The 19303-nt window shown below is 43.5% G+C and overlaps 1 protein-coding gene across 4 annotated transcripts in view; it reads right to left on the reverse strand.

The window, feature by feature from the left end:
• The window catches only part of SEMA5A (semaphorin 5A), a 444386-nt gene that overhangs the window by 91087 nt on the left and 333996 nt on the right, over window positions 1-19303 (reverse strand). For all 4 annotated transcript variants that reach the window (XM_064479456.1, XM_031443174.2, XM_064479438.1 and 1 more), the window contains one exon: window positions 7311-7518. In XM_064479456.1, coding sequence (XP_064335526.1) covers window positions 7311-7518 — 208 coding nt within the window. The remainder of the gene's footprint in view (window positions 1-7310; window positions 7519-19303) is intronic.

Below are 19303 nucleotides of genomic sequence, written 5' to 3' on the forward strand. Positions count from 1 at the left end.
AAAGCACCTGTACATGAGCAGCACTGGACAGGCAGGACCTACGTGAACTGACTACAATACTCAAGCTGGAAAGGAAAGGAGCCAGCTCATACTGAACTTTTTCTATGTATCAGAGCCAGTATACCGTCTGTCTTTCTGCCCCAGTAACATCCTGACACTGCTCATAATCACACACCAAGCCAAAGGCTTACCCAGAATCTACTTGAATTCAAAGCTCATGATCGTCACATATGCAAGCTGCTTTGCAGACACATAGGAATAATTAATTCCTTAAGAACCATTCATTCACTGGACCATGCTGCAGAGACAATCTTAGAGGGGTGCTCAGTGGATAAAAGTCAAGGTGTTTCTGCTCAGGATAATTCAGATGCAATGATCTGGAGCCGAGAAAACTGCTACAGCCCAACCCTTCCCACAAAATTCTTTACATAACTTTAAATTTGGGAGCTCAAAAGCAGGAGGCCTGTGGGATAGACATGAAATAATGAAACCTCACACTGTGAGCCCTTTAGTTGTGTTTCTAAAACACCACTGAAGTACAAAATTTTGGTTAATTATACTGATTTGAAAACTTCATCCAAGTGACTGTTTGGAACCTAGATTGCCATTTGAAAGACAAATATGCTCTTTTAGGGAACTGAACAGAAAGCTGGACCCAAAACTCTTGGGTAGCTGAGGAGAGCTAAGGAAAGCTAAGAGCCTGTATCAGTGAACTTCCCTGTGGAATGTTTCTAGCATCCTTTCATATTCTTAGGAACTTACTCTCCATGGTAACAATTGGATGATATCAATGTATTTGGCAGAAGAAGAGAAGGGGAAAACTGGACTAATCACCCCATGGTTGCAGGGGCTGCCCGTGGCGCCTCTACAAGATGGAAGTCACATACTTTCGTTGCTTTTATTGTCCACCTGGATCAAATATATGTTCATATCACTGTCTAAGGTGGATTTCCCATGACACTAAGGAAGCTTAAGCTTCCTGACTTCATGAGACCCTTTAAGGTTCTGTGATCGGCTGTAGTGTTTTGTATTTATAATGTGATATTCTTTTCCTTAGAATAGAGAATCCTTCTTAGAGTAGAGAATTCCTCCCAAATTGTGCAAGCTTCAGACCCCACGAAACCTACCTTTCTCCCTGATTACTACAGAGCAGTAGTATGACTTATTTTCCTTCATTTACTATCTAGTTCATGTACGTTGATGTTCTGCCTATCGCATTAGGACTGTTTCTTTTCCACCCTGCCCAGGACTTGGGGGTGCTAACTTGAGACGTTGCTGGATGACACTGTGTTCCAGTCCAAGCCCGCCTTGGATCCTCTCTTACAATGTGCTCTTTAAAGTTGCAATTAGCATGCTGGAAAGCATATTTTTGGCTTTTTCCTTCTATTTTTAAACAGTTGTAATGATGGCAAACACGTCATCTTTTTTTTCAATTAATATAATACCATAAAGATGTCTTCATAGTCATCATTCAATGAGTTCAAAATAACCCATTGAGTGAATACTCCATTGAATCAATATGTCATAACTTGGTAATGAATTCCCTGACTATTAGAGAGTTAAGATTGGTTGTGATTCAGATATAGGTTAACACACAATTGGACAGGGGTAGCAGGCTTGGAGATTAGGTCCTAGTGGAGTCCAGGATCAGACTTTAATGATAAATCGATTTTGGGATAAAGTCTAAGGTAACTCCAAGGCCCTTTGGCTCAGATCCACGAGAGGTATTTGGAGATTTTATTTATGTCAGAATTTCTCATTAGATCCTGAGCCCCACAAAGACAGGGTCAGGGATGCCTCATCCATCACTGTACACACGGAGCCTGGCTTGGTGCTTGGCACATATGAAGTTCGATAAATATACTATGAATGAATTGACTAAGGAAAATCCACGGTCTTTAGAGGCTAAACCAAAGCCAATGCAAACAAAAACCCAAGATGTTGAGACTTGGAAAATATTAAATTCATTTTGAAGGCAGAATATTTACTTTGTAAAATGGGTACATGTCAAAATGTCCTTCTGATGTTTATATGATGCATATCTGAACGGCTAAGCTTGTCTTGCAGGGGAACCTTGTGGAGACCCTGCAGTTTCTCTCTGTACATCGTGTGTTTCTCCCATCAGGCAGATGGTGTCTTTAGGGAATATTCAATTAATAAGGGTGCTAGCCTATTAACACCACCGTTTAAAACTTTGTTCTTTCGAGCAGTAAACATCCACAGTAAGCTAATTTCCATGCTAATTTTCCTAATGAGGTGCTGGTTTTTTTCTTACAGGCTAACTAGATTAAGAATGACTAGATACCCATTCACGAATGGAGCTCAATTTTTTTTTAAATGGGTTCCTCCTTCCCTCCAGTTCTATGAAGCAAAATTCACAAGGCACATCTCCTCTGTGTTACACAGAGGCTGAGATTCCTCCAGTTCTCAGCTTTTCTTCTCTCTCCAAATAGCTTTCATAATAAAGCAAAAACACCGAAGGCAGAAGGATGTTCAGTTCTCTGGCTGATGTTTTATATCACTACACTGTTGCATAAAGGGAGTTTTACTGTTTCACAAGAACTGAGGTTTTCTTTTTAGGGGACAAAGTAAAACAGCAGAAAGGGGAGAGGCAGGGTATCTGCTAATTGGATAAATCTCTGCCGAGCCTGTCTCAGGCTGCGCACATGCTCCAGGCTGCTCAGAACCTGGGAAGATGTGAGCCCTCGGAAGCTCACGTGCCCACGGCTGAACAAAGTGCACTGGCAGCCGTACTCAGAATTCTAGCTTCTCTTCTTTGGACATTCTCGCTCTGATTCCGATCAATCCCTCATCTATAAAATGTTAACTCTGCCACCTGATAGGTTTATCTTATCTCATAATCGTGGTGGGTGTCAAATACAAAATAAAAAATCTATGAGTAAACACTCATAAGAGCCGAGAATGACATAATATTAAGAAAATACTAGGGTTTAGAGTTAAGTTATGCTATTTAATACTTAATTTACATACGTTAATACCTAATGTTATACATTAGTAAATATAACAATTTAAGGCACATTTATTCATTCAAAAGGCAAATATGATAATAATCTAATTCAGGAATCAGCAAACAGCCCATGGGTCTAATCCAGCCTGTTCCCTAAAGTTCTACTGAAACCCAGGGTAGGGGGCTGCTCGGCCCTGGTGCCTGGCTGGCTTTTCACGGCTCCACACAGGGCAGAGCTGAGCCGCAGCTGACCTAAGCTTTGGCAGAACGCCCTGGGACCGTCCCGATCATGGCTCATGGGAGGAGTACGAGGGCCCGCTACGAGGGGTTCCCCTCCCACCTCCCTGTGTTCCAGGGGAGCTGAGATGGCTTCTCATCACCTCCTGGGTTCAGATGAGGAACAAGGAGTTTTGCTTTTCACTCTCGCCCCTGCCAGGGTACAACTGCAGCAGGGAGTCAGCTCCTCGGCAACGTGGCCTCTACACTCGCCTGAGCCTTGTCATCTGGCCTCTTCTGTTTTGGTGTCATCTGTGGGACAAGGGACAGATGCCTTTTCTGCTCTAACTTTTGTTGTCTGTGTAAGTGAGAAACTGAGTGTAAGAGTGAATCATTCCTGTGCCTGACGAATCCGTGCCCCTTGCTGACACACGGCCACACCCACTCACTGCAGCCGAGGGCCCCTACAAGGACAGGGCTGAGCGGCTGCAACAGGGACCACGTAGCCTGGGAAACTGGAAACGTTTCCTGTCTGCCTCTTTACAGAGAAAGTTTACCGCCCGCTGGGCTAATTGATGCGCAATCCGTAAAATGACTTTAAAGTCTAAATCAAAAGCCTTCCCACTGCCACTCCCCCAGCTTTCCTCTCCTTAGACTGAGGGGATTCAATCTGCCAGGCAAAGCGGGGGCCACACTGTTTCCCTGGGGCCGGGGGTGGGGGGATAATGGCTGATTTCTGGGGGTGACTCTTCCCGCCCGAGTCCTGTGATCACGCTTCTCTTCCCGAAGCAGGGAGGTAAGAACTCTGTCAGCTCTCTGCCAGTCTGTTTTCCTCCAGGTGGCAGGTTCTGACTTCCCAGTGGTGTTTACATCAGTGGGAATTAAGTTAGGGGCTGTTCTTGGCTGCCTCATCGCCCGCATCCCTGGGCAGTACCACCTCCGCGCTGCGCTGGGGCCCCCGGCTGTGCCCGGGCTGCGTGCGAGGACGGCGCCGTGACCTTCCACTGTCCTACGCTGCCCCCATGTCCAGCCCTCTCCAGGTTCCCCTGCTCCTCAAAGTGCAGCAGACTTTCCTTCATTTTACGAAACTAACACATACTTGTGGTGGCTAAGTCTTAGAGTGAGGATGTGGAGGAAAAGGAACAGGTCCCCGCACTCTCCATGCCCAGAGGTCACCACCCACTCTGCTGAGTCGCTTTATTGTTTGCACAGTTTTTTCATTCTACTTACTAACTGGGTTATGCAAAAAAGACTAAAATTAAAATCATTTCACTCGTTTTTTTTGAGGTCAAACTTGACTAAAATATATTTTTAAAATACTGTTCTTTCAAAATAACTTTCCGAGGAAAACAGCTATGAGGATTTGAAAACGCCGTACTGTTGGCTCTGAGTTATCATGTGTGCACACCTGGATGGTGCAGGCAGGTGCTTTTCTCAGCCTCTCCTGAGGCCTCAGGGTCACCTCTAGAACAGCTGGAGGATGCAGACACAGTTTACAATAACCCAGGAGTACAAAACCTCCTTTTGGTCTTCTTATCCTATCCTGGTGGCAGACATGATAACAAAGACACTCATGGGAGTGGCTGTGAGCAGACATGGGTCTCCCCTGGCACCACCTACCTCTAGCTCTCAGAACACACGGGACAAATGCCGTCAAACGAGTCGTTCCTGCTGAAACCTACCACTGAACCGGATGCCCTCATTATATTGGGGCCAGTGCAGAGAACCAAAGACAAAGTCTGAGCCTAGGGGACAAAGCTCTGAACCTGGGTTTCCCATCGCATCAGCTGTGTGACCTTGGGCAGGATGCTCAAAGTCTGAGCCACCATTTCCTCCTCTGAAAACTGAAGATGACATTTGACTTTTCTCTCAGGGCGTAATGATTAAGGAAAGGGGGGGATAAAATCTAGCACAGCGCCAGACATGTACAAGAATCTTGGGAAATTGTAACAGTTGTTACCATTTATAAACATTTTAATAGATACACTGCATTGCCTTTGAAAAACAGATATTCAAAAGATGAAAAATGTGAATATGATTTTGAAGGAGACAAATAATTTAGTTATGTTCAATTTCTCTTCTTTTAACACTTTGAAATTCATTTATAAAATGGATTTTCTAATAACAAATTACTTATATTCTATTATGAAAAGTATATTTAACAAAGAAATGAGTATTTACTGCTAATTGTTACCCTGTTCCTATTTAGTGTACTTCTTTAGGCATATTTCTGGAAAATCAATGGCTTTTGTCAAAAAAAAAACAAAACTCCATCTTTCCTCATTCTTTATTTTTTAAAAATCTGGTCATGTAGGTATCAGTTCCTTAGAAATGCATTCTTTTTTTTCTCCAGCCAGTGTTAACCTGAGAGGTTTCCCTGTCTTGCTATAAGAGAAAGATGGCAGAGAAACATTGGAAAGAATCCAGGGAACTCTTGGGCTGAAATCTTCAGCTTTTCTTTTCTCAAAAGGAATATTTAAGGGTCAAATACAAACTAACCCAGTCTGGGTGTGAGCACACAGAAGCCCGCAGTCTATCAGTTGACAATTAAGTTATAATCTCTCACTGCTTTTCTCTGAGCTGGTGGACAAGGAAACAGCAGGGAGATTCAGCTCTGCATGTAACTGTAAAATCTCCTCCTCCCGGGAGCCTGATGAAGACAGACAAGAGGTTTATTCTCCTTGAAAGAAAAAGGGGGAAACTGAAAACGCCTCCCGGGCGGCTGTGCCTGGTGGCAGCCGGCGCCTGTGGATTCATGACTGCGCTCCAAGTGCAGTTGCCTAAGAGACGAGAGCAGGCAGAGGGTGCTGCCTTCCCTGGTCTGTTGCGGGACCTACTTGCCTGTGCCGTACCTACAAGGTGCTGAGCTGGCAGAGCACCGTGAAAAAGCTGAATTGCTTTGTGCTCTGCAAGCCACAGACTCACATGCTGGCAACAGAAACACCTGCAGACGGCACAGACCTGTCTTCCCACCTGTTACCGAGAGTCATGTCCCCAGAGCTTGCTGGGCTGGAGCTGGAAGACTGGTACCCTTCCAGCTTCATTTGACTCGTGGCACACCTGTCGACGGGACCCCAACCCTCTGTGCCACCCTCTGGACCAGAATAATTCCTGCCTTAAGCTGGTCCTGCAGGAAACACAAATCAGAACAAATTTCCAGCAGCCATCGGTTAAATTTAGGAAAAAGGCATTATATAAAAGACAGTTGTTAATAAATCTCACTATTTGTTGTTATTCATTATTATTAATAATAGCAGCACTGTTATTAGCTGAGAGGTCCCTAATGTTATTTACTCCTCAACACTGACACCAAAGGAGACATCAAATTATCTAGAAAGGAATATTGTGATGATTTTTAATATACTTTTTTTTAAGTGTAGTTGATTTGTAATGTTGTGTTAGTTTGTGGTGTACAGCATAGTGATTCAGTAATGATTTTTGTTAAATATAGAAACCTTCCTTTTTCAGAAGGATACTATTCGATATCTTGTAGTAGTTTATGGTGAGAAAGACTGAAAACGAATATATGTATGTTCACGTATGACTGAAGCATTGTGCTGCGCACCAGAAACTGACACCACATTGTAAACTGACTGTACTTCAACAAAAACTTATTTTAAAATATAAATAAATAAAAGAATACTCACTTTTAAGACTGGTTTAAATTTTACGCTATACTCATCCCGTCTGATTCTACAGCAATTCTTATGTGTTAGATGAGAAAATGAGGTTTAAAATACTCCAGTGACTAGGTCAAGAATATATATGTATATATTATAAACTTTATATATATATACACAAAAACTTGTGCTGGGTTATGTCAGGAACACCAAATCTCAGCATTATCACTGAGTGTGATAAAGCCCTGAATAATTTAATCCTGACATTGGCTCGCAGATGTTATAAAGTGGCTCCTTCTCCATGGATACTGATGTGTTACTCTCATCACAGCAAACCGGTTTGCATCCAAACCCTGTATCCTGGGGTGCGGGACTCACAGGATGTCAAGGTCCTCACCCCACTCAACCACAGGGTGTCCGAGAGCCCTTGGGGTTCCTGTGCCCTCTCTGGGTGGCACGTCTCCAAGGGGCACCAGCACATGGGCGGACCCCCGGGGCTGCCCTACCTGCGCGTGCGGTGGAACGGGCACCTCTTCAGCGGGATCTTGGCCACGTGCTCGCGCAGGCCCACGAACAGGACGCTCTGGCTGTGGAGGATCTGTAGGCTCCTGACGGGCTCCGGCCGCCTCTCCGGGAAGAGCTCGATCTCTTCCAGCAAACAGCTGCCCGAGGTCTGAGTCAGGGGCGCCCGCACCTTCTTAATGGTACCATAATCTGCGGGGGCAGTGGGGACAGAGTAAGGTCAGCAGGGCTCACCAGCCACTCACCAGCCCAGCCACCGTGGCTCTCCAGCCTGGCTGCACAGAGTCATCCGAGGAGCTTTCACAAATGCTGATGCCGGGCCCCACCGGGGACTTATTCAATCAGCCGTGCTGGCTGTGGGGCCAGGTGCCAGCATTCGTACAGCTCTCAGGGGAGATAACACAAAACCAAGGATGAGAGCCACTCAGCCAAAATCTGGTCCAGTTGCAAGTCCAGAGACCCAGAGCGCAGTAAAGCTCCGAGCAGCCCAGAGGAGCCAGCTTTGCGCCATCCCCTGGGGAACGTCAGCTGAGAGGGGTCCCTGGGAGAAACCACCCTGGACTCTCAGTGTCAGACAGAGGAGCTGCCTTCGCTGTCCCCGCAGAGCAGATCCCGGGGATGAACAATGCTGAGATGTGGGAGCAAAGGGTGCAACTGCTTCCTTTCTTTCTGCCTCTCTGTCTCTATCCCCTCCTTCCTCTTTCTCTCTAAAGCTTCTTCTCTGGGATGCTCATCTCGGTCTCAGCCCCATGGATTCTTCATCCCTGCATGACTGAACAACTATCTCTGAGCCAGTCCCCTCTCTGCTCCAGTTTTCTGCTCACCACTTGTTTATGTTCAGTTATAAGCTCGGCTCTAAGCCCAGCCCGAGGACAGGTGTCCCAGTGTCTCCTGTATCACACAGACTCCCCAGAATGACTGTGAGGGGCACAGAGAACGGTCCTCTCAGCCAGGGAGGGGCACAGTGCAGCCAATGCCCGGCATCGGGACACAGACCTGAAACACGTGCTGTTGTCCCTGGGGCGCTGTGGTGAGGCCCCCGCGACCAGTCTGCAAATCCAGGACCTGAAACCCAACCCTCTAGAAGCACCTCTGAGAGCTGCAAGCAGATTCCTCCAAGCATCCTGGAGGCACTGGCTGAATAAAACCCACGGGGATCTGAGTGTCAAAACATTACAATTCTTACTCTGTAAACACAATGAGGCTATGAAGTTATCTAACAGCAGAAGTAAAATCAAGAGCCTCTGTTTTCCAGGCCTCCCATCAGTCTGCTAATCTCAGACATTTGGACAAAAAATACCTTTCCAGTTTTCCATTCCTAGGAGAGCCCTTAGAGTTTGAGGATGTTTACATTTAAAGAAAAGCACATATGCGGATATATACATATATGTTATATTATATTATATAACATATATATATATAATCCTGAGTTCATTAAGAAATGTGTGTCTGAAACATCTCCAGTGAACATTATTGATGATGAACTGAATGCTATGAGCATTATGCATGTAATAGTGTATATAATTATACATATAAAATATATGCAGTATTAGTAAACCATGGCTTAGGTTTATTTTAGGTTGGCTGGTAAACCTGTGACTCGTGATGAAGTTCGAGCACAAAGAGAGCTGCTACGTACGCATAAGGGAGATAAAAGACCCAGCACCCGTCGTCAAGGGACAGGCGTGTGTTCGCGAGCGCACCCGCAAAGGAGGGGGTGGCGGAGAAAGAGGGTGGGGAAAAGAGAGAGAGAGAGGAAAGGGGGCAGCCTGCGCAGCAAGGCAGCGTTTAAACAAACGCATTTGAACAAATGCTCAAACCTAAGTGAGCAAGAAAATGTGTCTGTCTTTATTTGTATCATTCAATCTAATTTTGACTTGGAGACCACAGTTCCCACCCAGCTGGTGGGAAATTCAACCCAATGATGGTTGGGTTCTTGTTCGCCCAGTGAAAGGCATCCAAGACGTGCACAGAACCAACCCAGTGTCAGGAGAATGGGGGAAGCTTCAGGAAAGGGGACTTCAGCACAAGGTCGCAGCCCCAGCACCCCAAGATAAAGTCTCCACCAGCAGAGGGAAGGGCCAGCCTTCCTGCAGAGCAGGGACAATCACAGAGGCTTTGCTGCCCTTTGAGACATCCTGGCAATGGGACATGGTCCGAGACAGAAGTTAGGAGCCAGGGCCTGCTACCACCCATTGAGCAGCAAGGCTCTGATGAGGGTTTAAGTGAAAGATTCTTGGGATAAAGCAAAACATTTTACAGCCATGTGGGGGTGGAGGTGGGACGGGGCGCGTGGACGGGGGTCCAGCCAGGGAACTGTCACCTTTTGACTATCGCCACGCTATTGTCACAGGACTCACACGTGAGAGAACTAAATCCTATTCAACAGGGGAACGAAGACTCCTGGCTGTTTGTTTATTTTGCTGCTAGATTATTACTCCAAGAAACCAAATTAATAACAGTTCAAACATCAATATGCTCACGTGCACTTTGATTTCTTAATGGTGGGGGAAAAAACAACACATTTTAAAAGATCTTGAATCATTTAAAAGAACTAACCATGATCAAAACTTTTCATAGTGTATTTCTGCCCACTTCGTATCTGATTTTCCAGCTGACCGGGATCTAACAAATCTACAGGACTCAGCAGTTCAGAGAAGGCTCCTCAGCGTGGATTTACGTGCTTGTCCACCATCTGTGCCTCTGCTGGGTTTTCCTGACTCTCTGAAGCATCCCGTCACGTGCGGAGCCTCTTGAAATTCCAGGTTCCATGTTCCATCGGCACTGGCACCAGCATGTCCAGACCCAGCGGTCTTGCAGGAGCCCCTTCTGTTCCCTGGAAGCCTTTCCTTCCTCAGTCTGCACCCTGCTCTCCCCCTGTTCATGCACTCTTACCTTCGTGTACAACACCTTCCTCACCTGGATGCTCCAGAACATTCACCCTGGGCTCCTCACTGCACCTGGCGTGAGCATCAGGATGCACACGTGACCACACCCCTCTCCTGCCTTGGACCCTCTGCCCCGGGCGTCAATGCTGCACCAAGTCGCCCACGGGCCGTGCATGGCCTGAGCCTCCTTTCACCTCCAGCTCCCCTCACCTCCACCGAGAGCCCACGATTGCCCTGGGCCCTGAATGTGCAGGTCCTCTGGCTGAAGTGGCCACCCAGCCATCTTCCTCTGACAGTGTGTGTCCTGGCTCAGACAGCGAGGAGTCTCCTCTGGGCCCCTCCAACAACCCCAGGTGGACGCTGCCTCTCTTGATGTCCATAAGAACCAACCAGGTCAGGGCGTTCTCCAGCCCTGCATCTGTCTTTCTCCCGGTTCTCTCCACCCCAGAGTCAGACCTCTCCTGGGAGCACCAACAGCCATGTTCCTTACATCTGCAGGGCCATCTTCTTTTCTTTTAATGAATGACTACCACAATTATATGCCAAATTGTTTTACTGAGACATAATTTTATTGAGATAGTAATTCTTTATTGAGACATATAACATTGTGTTAGTTTGCTGTGTACAACATGTTGACTGATACTGTCACATGATTGGCACCATAGTGTCAGCTGACACCTCTTCTCAGGTCAGGTAATTTTACTGTACACAGATAAATATGAAACACAAAATAACCATGAAATTGCAAAGAATATATTTCTCTTTGCAATGCATTAAAACAAAGCAAAAGAAAGCCTCAGTAATCCTGAATTTCAGAGAAGAAATGGTTTGAAGGAGGGGCTAATATGACATGGCTGTGTTCAAGCAGATTTAATCAGGGACTCCGTGGAGCAAACAAATCCCCAGCAGCCAGCAGCTTGACTGGAAGTGATAAATCCAAACTTCTGGGCTCCATCATGCTCCAGTCGAATGTTCTGTCCTAGTTACTTGACATAAGGCTGAAGGACACTAGCTCTGGAACTGTGACGGAGCAGGACCCCACAGGGCCTTCCCAGGACAGAGCCCCCACTATGTCCTTCTCCGCTGGCCTCTTGTTTCTAGAAAAGCTTTAGTCTCCTAGACCTCCCAGAGTCACAAAAGTCTAGCTGAAGAGTTAGTGATTGGAACAGGTAGTATCAAAAGATAGCAGCTGGGCCAGGAGAACCAGGGACAATTTAAACAACAGATCAGCCATATGGTAGAGTCACAGAACCTTCAGTTCCTCCCTGAAGGACATAGATAACAGTGTCTGACACACATTCCTGAGTTGCTTTATGGGCGCTAAAACCCCCACCAGATGGAAGAAGCTAGCTGCATGACGACCAGGAACACATGGCTCCCAGACAGACTGGAGCCTGACAACTGATGACATTCACCCTTGTGACATCACCCAGTTACCTCACCATCAACCAATCAGAGAACTGTGCACGAGATGCTCACACTCCGTGACCCTCTCCCTCACCTGGTCTTTAAAAACCCTTCCCTGAAAGCCATCAGGGAGTCTGCACCTTTCGAGTGTGAGCTGCCCGGACTCTTGCTTAGACCTGCAGTGAATGCTGCACTTTCCTTCACCACAACCTGGTGTCAGTAAATTGGCTTTACTGCCCGCTGGTGAATGGACCCGGGTTTGGTTTGGTAACTGAGCAAAGTCTTAGCAAAGTTATCTTTTTTTTTTTCTTTCAGTGGCAGAAAGTCAGAGCCTGGCTCACAAGAGACTAAGGAGCAAACGAGAGGACACAACGCAGGACTCTGGGAGTCCCTCACAGTGCTCTTACTTGTTTTTGCTTTAGAAAAGTTGCCACAGTTTAATTACTAATTTACTTGTTTTGTGGCTTCTACACATGACATTATTAGGCACCAGGAGGGCACACACGATCAGTTTTGTCCTCTGGTGTCTGCGAAGTTGCCATCACTGGGGCCTGTGAAGATTAATAAATGTGTGATGGATGTGAGATTGAACAAATGAGTGAGGGAAGGAAGGAAAGAAAGAAGAAAAGATGGAGGAAGGCAGGCAACTGTTATGGGGAAGTCACTGTCACTTGTATATTTGCCAAAAAGACTCCTGAATAATATTTTGGCATTGCAACCTTTAATGAGAGTTACGGGATCAGTCAGGGTGAAGGTGAAACGAGACGTTATCTCCCCACTTCCCAAATATTTCAGCAAAATGGTTCATAAACTAAATATGAAGGAAGAAAATCATTTTAATTGGTTTCAGCTGAGAAAATACCAGCTCTGAAAATATGCCATGGAAAATAAAACCAGACACACCTTCAAAACACCTGAAATTCAATACTCTAACCAAAGTCAGCTGCAGGAAAAAAAAAAAAAAGCCAGAAATATAGAAAATCTTCTCAGTCAATCTTTAAAATTTTGAGATCAGAAAGAAAAGAAAAAAATGGCACCTCCTGTCAGTCACAGATCACTTCCCCAAGGAGAGAGGAGGCGCGTGCGATTCTGGAACCGCAGCATCGGAGCTGACGGCAGGACGGTGGGCTGGCACTGCTTTGCTCCAAATCCTCATATTTGCCTTTTTGTGCAAATGTTAACTACTTAATTATGTCATGGACACAAATCTGACAGTCACCTATTTGTAGTTTAGCTCTCAAATGGAAAACTAAAGCTACGCGTTGTGAGAGAGACAGAGTTACTGCAAGATTTTTAAGACTGATCAAAACTGATAGGATGGTTATTATTTGAAAGGCATGAAGAGTTCTACTCACATGGAAATGTAAATATTGTGCTGAAGAACTTACATCTGTCTAATTTCAGCAGAACAGGAAGTGTGATTCTCTCCTAGGGGATTGACAGATTACGTAAAGGATGCCCGCTTAAACTTGAATTTTAGATAAACCATGAAAATTTTTTTTTTTACTATTAGGATATCCAATTCAATACTATTCATGGTTTATCTGAAATTCAAATTAAAGTGGGCACCCTATATTTTTATTTGTTAAATCTGTCAACCTCATTATATCCACATCTCATTTGATCATCTCAGTAAGCTGGTGAAGATGTAACAAATACATGCATGAGTATTCCCACTTTACAGATGAGAAAATTGAGTTTCAGAGAGGAGAAGAACTGATATTTATTTCCTGTGAACTGTACTGTCAAAATCCTGTAAGGGAGTTGGACATGAAATGGAGGTTCCCTTCAGTGCTAATGAACGAGGTAAAGTAACAAGGAACCCCAAAGCAAACATTAATCAAAAAGCCAGTGTGATGCATAGGGAAGGACAGTTTTATTTAGATTGTGTGCATGCTCTTTTTATCCATGAACTCTTCTGGAAGTCATAAAACTTAGCCAGTTGGGAGGTAGCCAGACAGAGTCATCATTCTGATCCACTGGAAGCCACCATCTGCTGCCCATGTGAAGGACACGTGTGGGTAGCATCTCCTCCAGAAAGCAACGGATTCTCCTAGTCACCAGGACCACATGCTTTCTCCCTGTATCACAGTTCAGGCACAGATAGGCAAACACAGTGACTGCCACCCCTGCTCCCTGACACAAGCTACTTAAAGAGTGAGGCAGGCAAAGCCAGCTCAGATACCTGTCTGTGGATGAACAGAAGTTGTACATACACCTCAAAGGAGGTATTTCTGGGAATGCGAGAAGGGGACAACTACTCTCCAAAACAAGGACCATGTAAGACACCATCACCAGACCAGAAAATGAACAAAAAAAGGGCTTCCCTGAAGCACTTGCCAGTGACATGAGAACTCGCCTTGACACAAATCATCAGATGATTGTAGATCCAAACCCTAATATTGATTTTTGCTGGTGACTGATGAAGTCATGAAAGACCAGAGGCACATCTGATGGCAGGTAGAAAATACACAGGCAAAACTGGATTCTTGTAATAAGAGAGATACTCATTTCCACCTCAATATTGTGAGCCATTAGGAAAATGACCAAAGGAAAAAGCAAAGGTCATCAATAAGATGGTTACTAAGGTAAGGCTGGAACACTGTCACATGAAACAGTAATAAATCCAATTTTAGAAGGGACTGCTGGGGAAGACACATTTACCTAATGCTTATCAGAAGACTGGAGTGTTAACCTGAAAAAGACATAGGAAATCTGCCCCCCACAATTCTAACCACAAGAAATGATCCATGAAACACTGAAGCTTGATCCACCACCTCCATCCGGAGGAAAATACGTGCGTTTCCCATAGCAAGTGAGTTACCAAGCTCCTTATGGGAAGAGAAAGTGAAATGAGAACAAAACCAAACAAGCAAAAATGCAGGTGTTTTTCTGCAAACAATTAAAAAATGTCTAAATGAAAAAATATTCTTAGAGCAGAATGTGGTCCTAAAGAAAGATGCCAGGACATTCCTAACTAATTTCACAGGAGCAAAGTGACTTGCACATGAGACCTGGGGAAGCAGCAACACAACCATATCTTGAATCCCCACAAAATCTCCAAGCACTGGTGCCTGGAGGCGGGAGTCCACACAGTGTGTCTAGACAAGCACCATTCAACAAAAATATAGAACAACCATGTTAAGTAATTAAAAAATTTTCTAGTAGCCACATTTTTAAAAAAGGGCAAATGAATTAAATTTAAATTACAAATTTGGATTTAACCCAATGTATCTAAAATATTGTAATATGAAATATAATATTTAATCCAATATTTATTAATATATTAATATATAATCCAATATTAATACATTAATATATAATTGATATAAAATTATTGAGATTTTTTTCTTTTTTTTAATACTAAGTTAATTGAGGGCTCAATTCAGACTACCACATTTCAGGTGTCCAGCAGCCACAGGAGGTATGGCTACGGTATTTGGACAACTTGGACGTGTACAGAGGTGTCCCGGTGCTGCCCTGAAGAGCCAGGTGCCCATCACACCCCAAAAGAGGCAACAACCTCATGACCCACAACATGACAGACTTATCTCACTGCACCTCACATGTTGAGCGTTGCCATATGATTTCCACTGAACACAGGGTTCCATCTTCACAAATGTTTGAAAATCCTTGCACTAGAGCTTCTACTGCAGGTAGGATGATGAATGTCCTCAAAGGTTAACTGAAGGCTCTTGGTTATCCAGCCAGTGAGTGTGGCCCTGGGATAGAACCCAGTCCCTAACATCTCACCTGGCCACCTGGCATCACCCCCTGGCAATTCACCCACAGGAAAATCACAGATGTCCTGTGAGACTGAATGCAATTATTGTCGAATTATTTCAGAACCTTATGGACTGCCACAAAGTAATCACAAACATGAAAGAAGATTCTTTCTGGTTTTGTTTGTTTAATTTGTAGAGTTTTCCTCCAATTAGAGCCCAAGCTTGTCCCTACTCTTTTGGAGGAGAGCTTCTGTATCAAATTTCTGAGAAAACAAATGACCCTAACAGACCTCCCAAACAGAGATGGTAAGGGTGACATGATTTTTCATCATCCACAGTCTGAATAATTGACATATTAAATCTGGTACAAACAGGAAAAAACAATGATATATTTATACCACAATTAAGCACAGGAAAAGAGTGGCATGGATGTAAACTTGACGTAAAAACAGAAAAATATAGGCCACCTTCATTTTCCTAATTCAGTCAATATTCTGAATCCAATAAGGTAAGCCCCTGGGGACGAAATGAGAGACTCAACTGGTGTGGCCACTCTAAATGCAAATCATCTACCACTAGTATGTTCTCCAAACTAAAATTTTAAGCAGTCATAGGACATTCAAGTAGAAAGGGACCTACAACAATATTTTGAATTGTGCAGGTGAGGAAAGCAAAGCCCAGAAAGGTTGAGTTCCAAAGGGCAGACTATTGGGCCAAAATTTCGGTCCTCTTCATATCAATCAAGTGCTGGTTTCTAAATTTTTTAAGTTATTTTTGTTTTGAAAGTGTGGACATTATTATACGTAATCTCTATAAGGGTGTACCAGTAATAGTATGGCTGGTGAGTCTCTAAAAGATCAGGTGAACTGCTAAAACAGTGTATTAAAGAGGTAGTTGTTATTCAAGACAAAGACTGAGCTGTGCTTTGTGGACATGCTTGTCTTATCACAGAATTCACTACACAAATAACTAATGTATAAGTGGTGCCGAGCCCAGGCTAGATCTGACTTCTCTACCAGGCTAGGGACTCTTGTTTCCATAAGCTCAGGAAGCAAATAAGAGAATAAACTCATGAAAAATGTCCAGAATATTCTATTTCAGTTTTTTTTAAAAATGGGTTTAAAGTGACAAAAGATTTGTTTAAGCAAAAAAGAAAAAATTACCATAAAAATAAGACTCTTAGACCACCAATGCCTATGTGTAACGTAAGCTCTACACAATATGAATTCTAAGGCACATAATTTAGTTATTAGTGGTTGAAAATTAACTCTGTTTTTGACTTTGGGAGAAAATAGCTGGTATTTCTACATTTCAAAGTTCAGTTTGCTAACTAACCTGGATTCAGTAGTATAAACAAGATTCTGTTCTATATTTTTCTAAGGACAGTCAAGTATAACAATCTCTCATTTGGTATGAAATATACCTTATAATAAGATATGGATTATCATGGGGTGAATTGTGACCCTTCAAAATTCCTCCATTTAAGTCTTAATTCCTAATACCTCAGAATGTGACTGCCTTTGCAGACAGGGCCCTTAAAGAGGTAATTAAGGTAAAATGAAGTCACATAGATGGTTCCTAATCTAATGTGAAAGGTGTCTTTATAAGAAGAGGAAATTAAGACACAGACATGTGCACCAACGTGTAAAAATACATTTAGAAGGTGTTCATCTGCAAGCCAAGGGGAGAGGTCTCAGAAGAAATGAACCCTGCCAACACCTTGATCTCGAACTTCTAGCCTCCAGAACTGCGATAACTAATCCGTTGTTTCATCCACCCAATCTGTAGAACTTTGCTATCTTTGTTAAGGCAGCCTGAGCAGACTAGCAGAGGGACCCTATGTCAAGAGTAGGATGATTCTGTCACCCAGATAACTTGCTCAGAGTAATTTCAAAACTAGGCTGTAAATTATTTTTCCATACTTTCCTAAGACATTAGGACTCAAATTCTAATGCAAAGGCATTATAAATTATGTTAGCCAATTTTCTTTTTATCTTATATGATCACAACATAAGATTTCTATTAGTAAAAGCCTAGTATTTTCAAATATTGTCATTTATTTCACTTAATCCCCTGTACATATGATTCTGAGCTATAAAAGCAGCAGGAGATGATACAGAACATGTCACATTGTAAAAAACTGATGCAGCTTGATAAAGATTATAAAATAATTCAACAGCAGAAGCCTTGTTCACAACCTTTATGCTAATAATCCTGGTGATCTTTGGGGTAAAATTAGAGGAAACAAAATGAGCTTTCCAGTACCCAAGGAAAAGGTCACTGATTATAGTGAATTTCTTTTTGGATGATGTCAAGAATTTTAGTCTCACTGAAATTTCAGGAATTTATGAAAATAATCTCTTCCTTTTTTTTTTTTTTTTTTTTTTTTGGGAAAGAAGGAAAGCAGAAAGGAAGGGGTGAGGGGGAGAGGGAAGGAAAAGAAACATGATCAGCTCAATATAACATTTACTGCTGCTATGAATAAAAATAATCATTTTTTATTTTTCGTACTTGTATGTGTTCAGACAGCCTTCTGCAGCTCATTAAAGCTTGAACAATGAAACGATATTTAAAGTGAAAGTCATTATGCCCTATGAGTATAGTGGCTTCAATGCTAATGAACTTGAGAACCCTGAACGATGAAAAAGGCCCAGAGAAATTAATTTTTCTTGAGAACAGCAGCCCAAAGCACTGCCAAAACACAGAATAAATACATATTTCCTCTAAGTTGCAATAAAACACTTCGGAGGGTGGGATTGTACCAGATTTGATAGATATAAAATTTTCGTCTTAAGAAAAGAAAAAGTCACACCAGGAAACAGAGGGCTAGCTCCGGAAAATGGGATCTAAAAATGTACGATTGCTGCAAAGCCTTGGGCGGACACATCTTTTATCTTGACTCCGTGTTCCTCTTATTACTTTTCTAAGTTTTGTTGTATTTTAAAGGGATGTTTATGATTCGGCTGGCCGTGTGCTGAATCCAGCATTGAAATTAAACTTGTGAGCAGACCAGGTGGCAATTCTGATGACAGTTGCTTGTGGCAGGGCCACTAAACGGAGCAGCTAAATTCCTTTATTTCCAATTGTGCATTTGCCTCTGATGCTCTGTTGCTGTATCCGAGAGACATTTTTAGTGTTTGTCTCATGGACCCAGAGTTACTGCAGAGTAAAAGGAAACCTTTTGTATTTGCACCCCTTACTGTTCCAAGCATTTATCAGCGAGGTAATGATGAAATGCCCTCTTCCACTCACTGGGCAGCACGTTGCCATAGCAACAGATCATTACGCAAAGTTCATCAATTCAGCCCGTTGTTACTCCAAAGTGGCAGACAGCTAATGTTTCGAAAGTTCTTTCTTTTAACCCATAATTGAGCAAATGAATTAAATTGGTCTTGGCACTGGGAGCCCAGCATCCCATTTATATAGTAAAGGGGAATTAAGAGAAGAAAACAGCCCTCCTTGGCTAGTGTATGCTCAAAAAGGAGATTTTAATTAACTCCGTTCATCAGACTCAACTAATGGCTTACTTTTTTTCTCAAAAAGGATATGCTAGCCAGCTTAAATGTCCTAGTCATAAATTATATGCAACATTCTTTCATCCCAAAGTATTAATTTAAACCATATTCCTGTATCCTCACCCTCGGCATATACGTTCCAGGGAGTCAGGTGCTGGGGGGCCTGTCTTATTCACTGGGATCTCACTGGCATCTAGAACAGTGCCTGGCACACAGTAGGTGCTCAAGTAGAGCACATGCACGGTTCTGTGTGTGGACCAGTGTGTTAGACTCCTGTCTCCAGGTCACACTCATCTCTGGGTCTCCTTCACTCCGGGGCCCAGCTCACAGGCCAGAACCATGCAGTGAGCTTAGCTACACAGGAGGCTTGGACGGTGCCTGGCAGGCACGGGACATTATGTAAGAATTCGATATTATAATTTTATAACTATTTTTAGTGTAT

The sequence above is a fragment of the Camelus dromedarius genome, chromosome 3, assembly GCF_036321535.1.
Source record: "Camelus dromedarius isolate mCamDro1 chromosome 3, mCamDro1.pat, whole genome shotgun sequence".
Taxonomy (NCBI): domain Eukaryota; kingdom Metazoa; phylum Chordata; class Mammalia; order Artiodactyla; family Camelidae; genus Camelus; species Camelus dromedarius.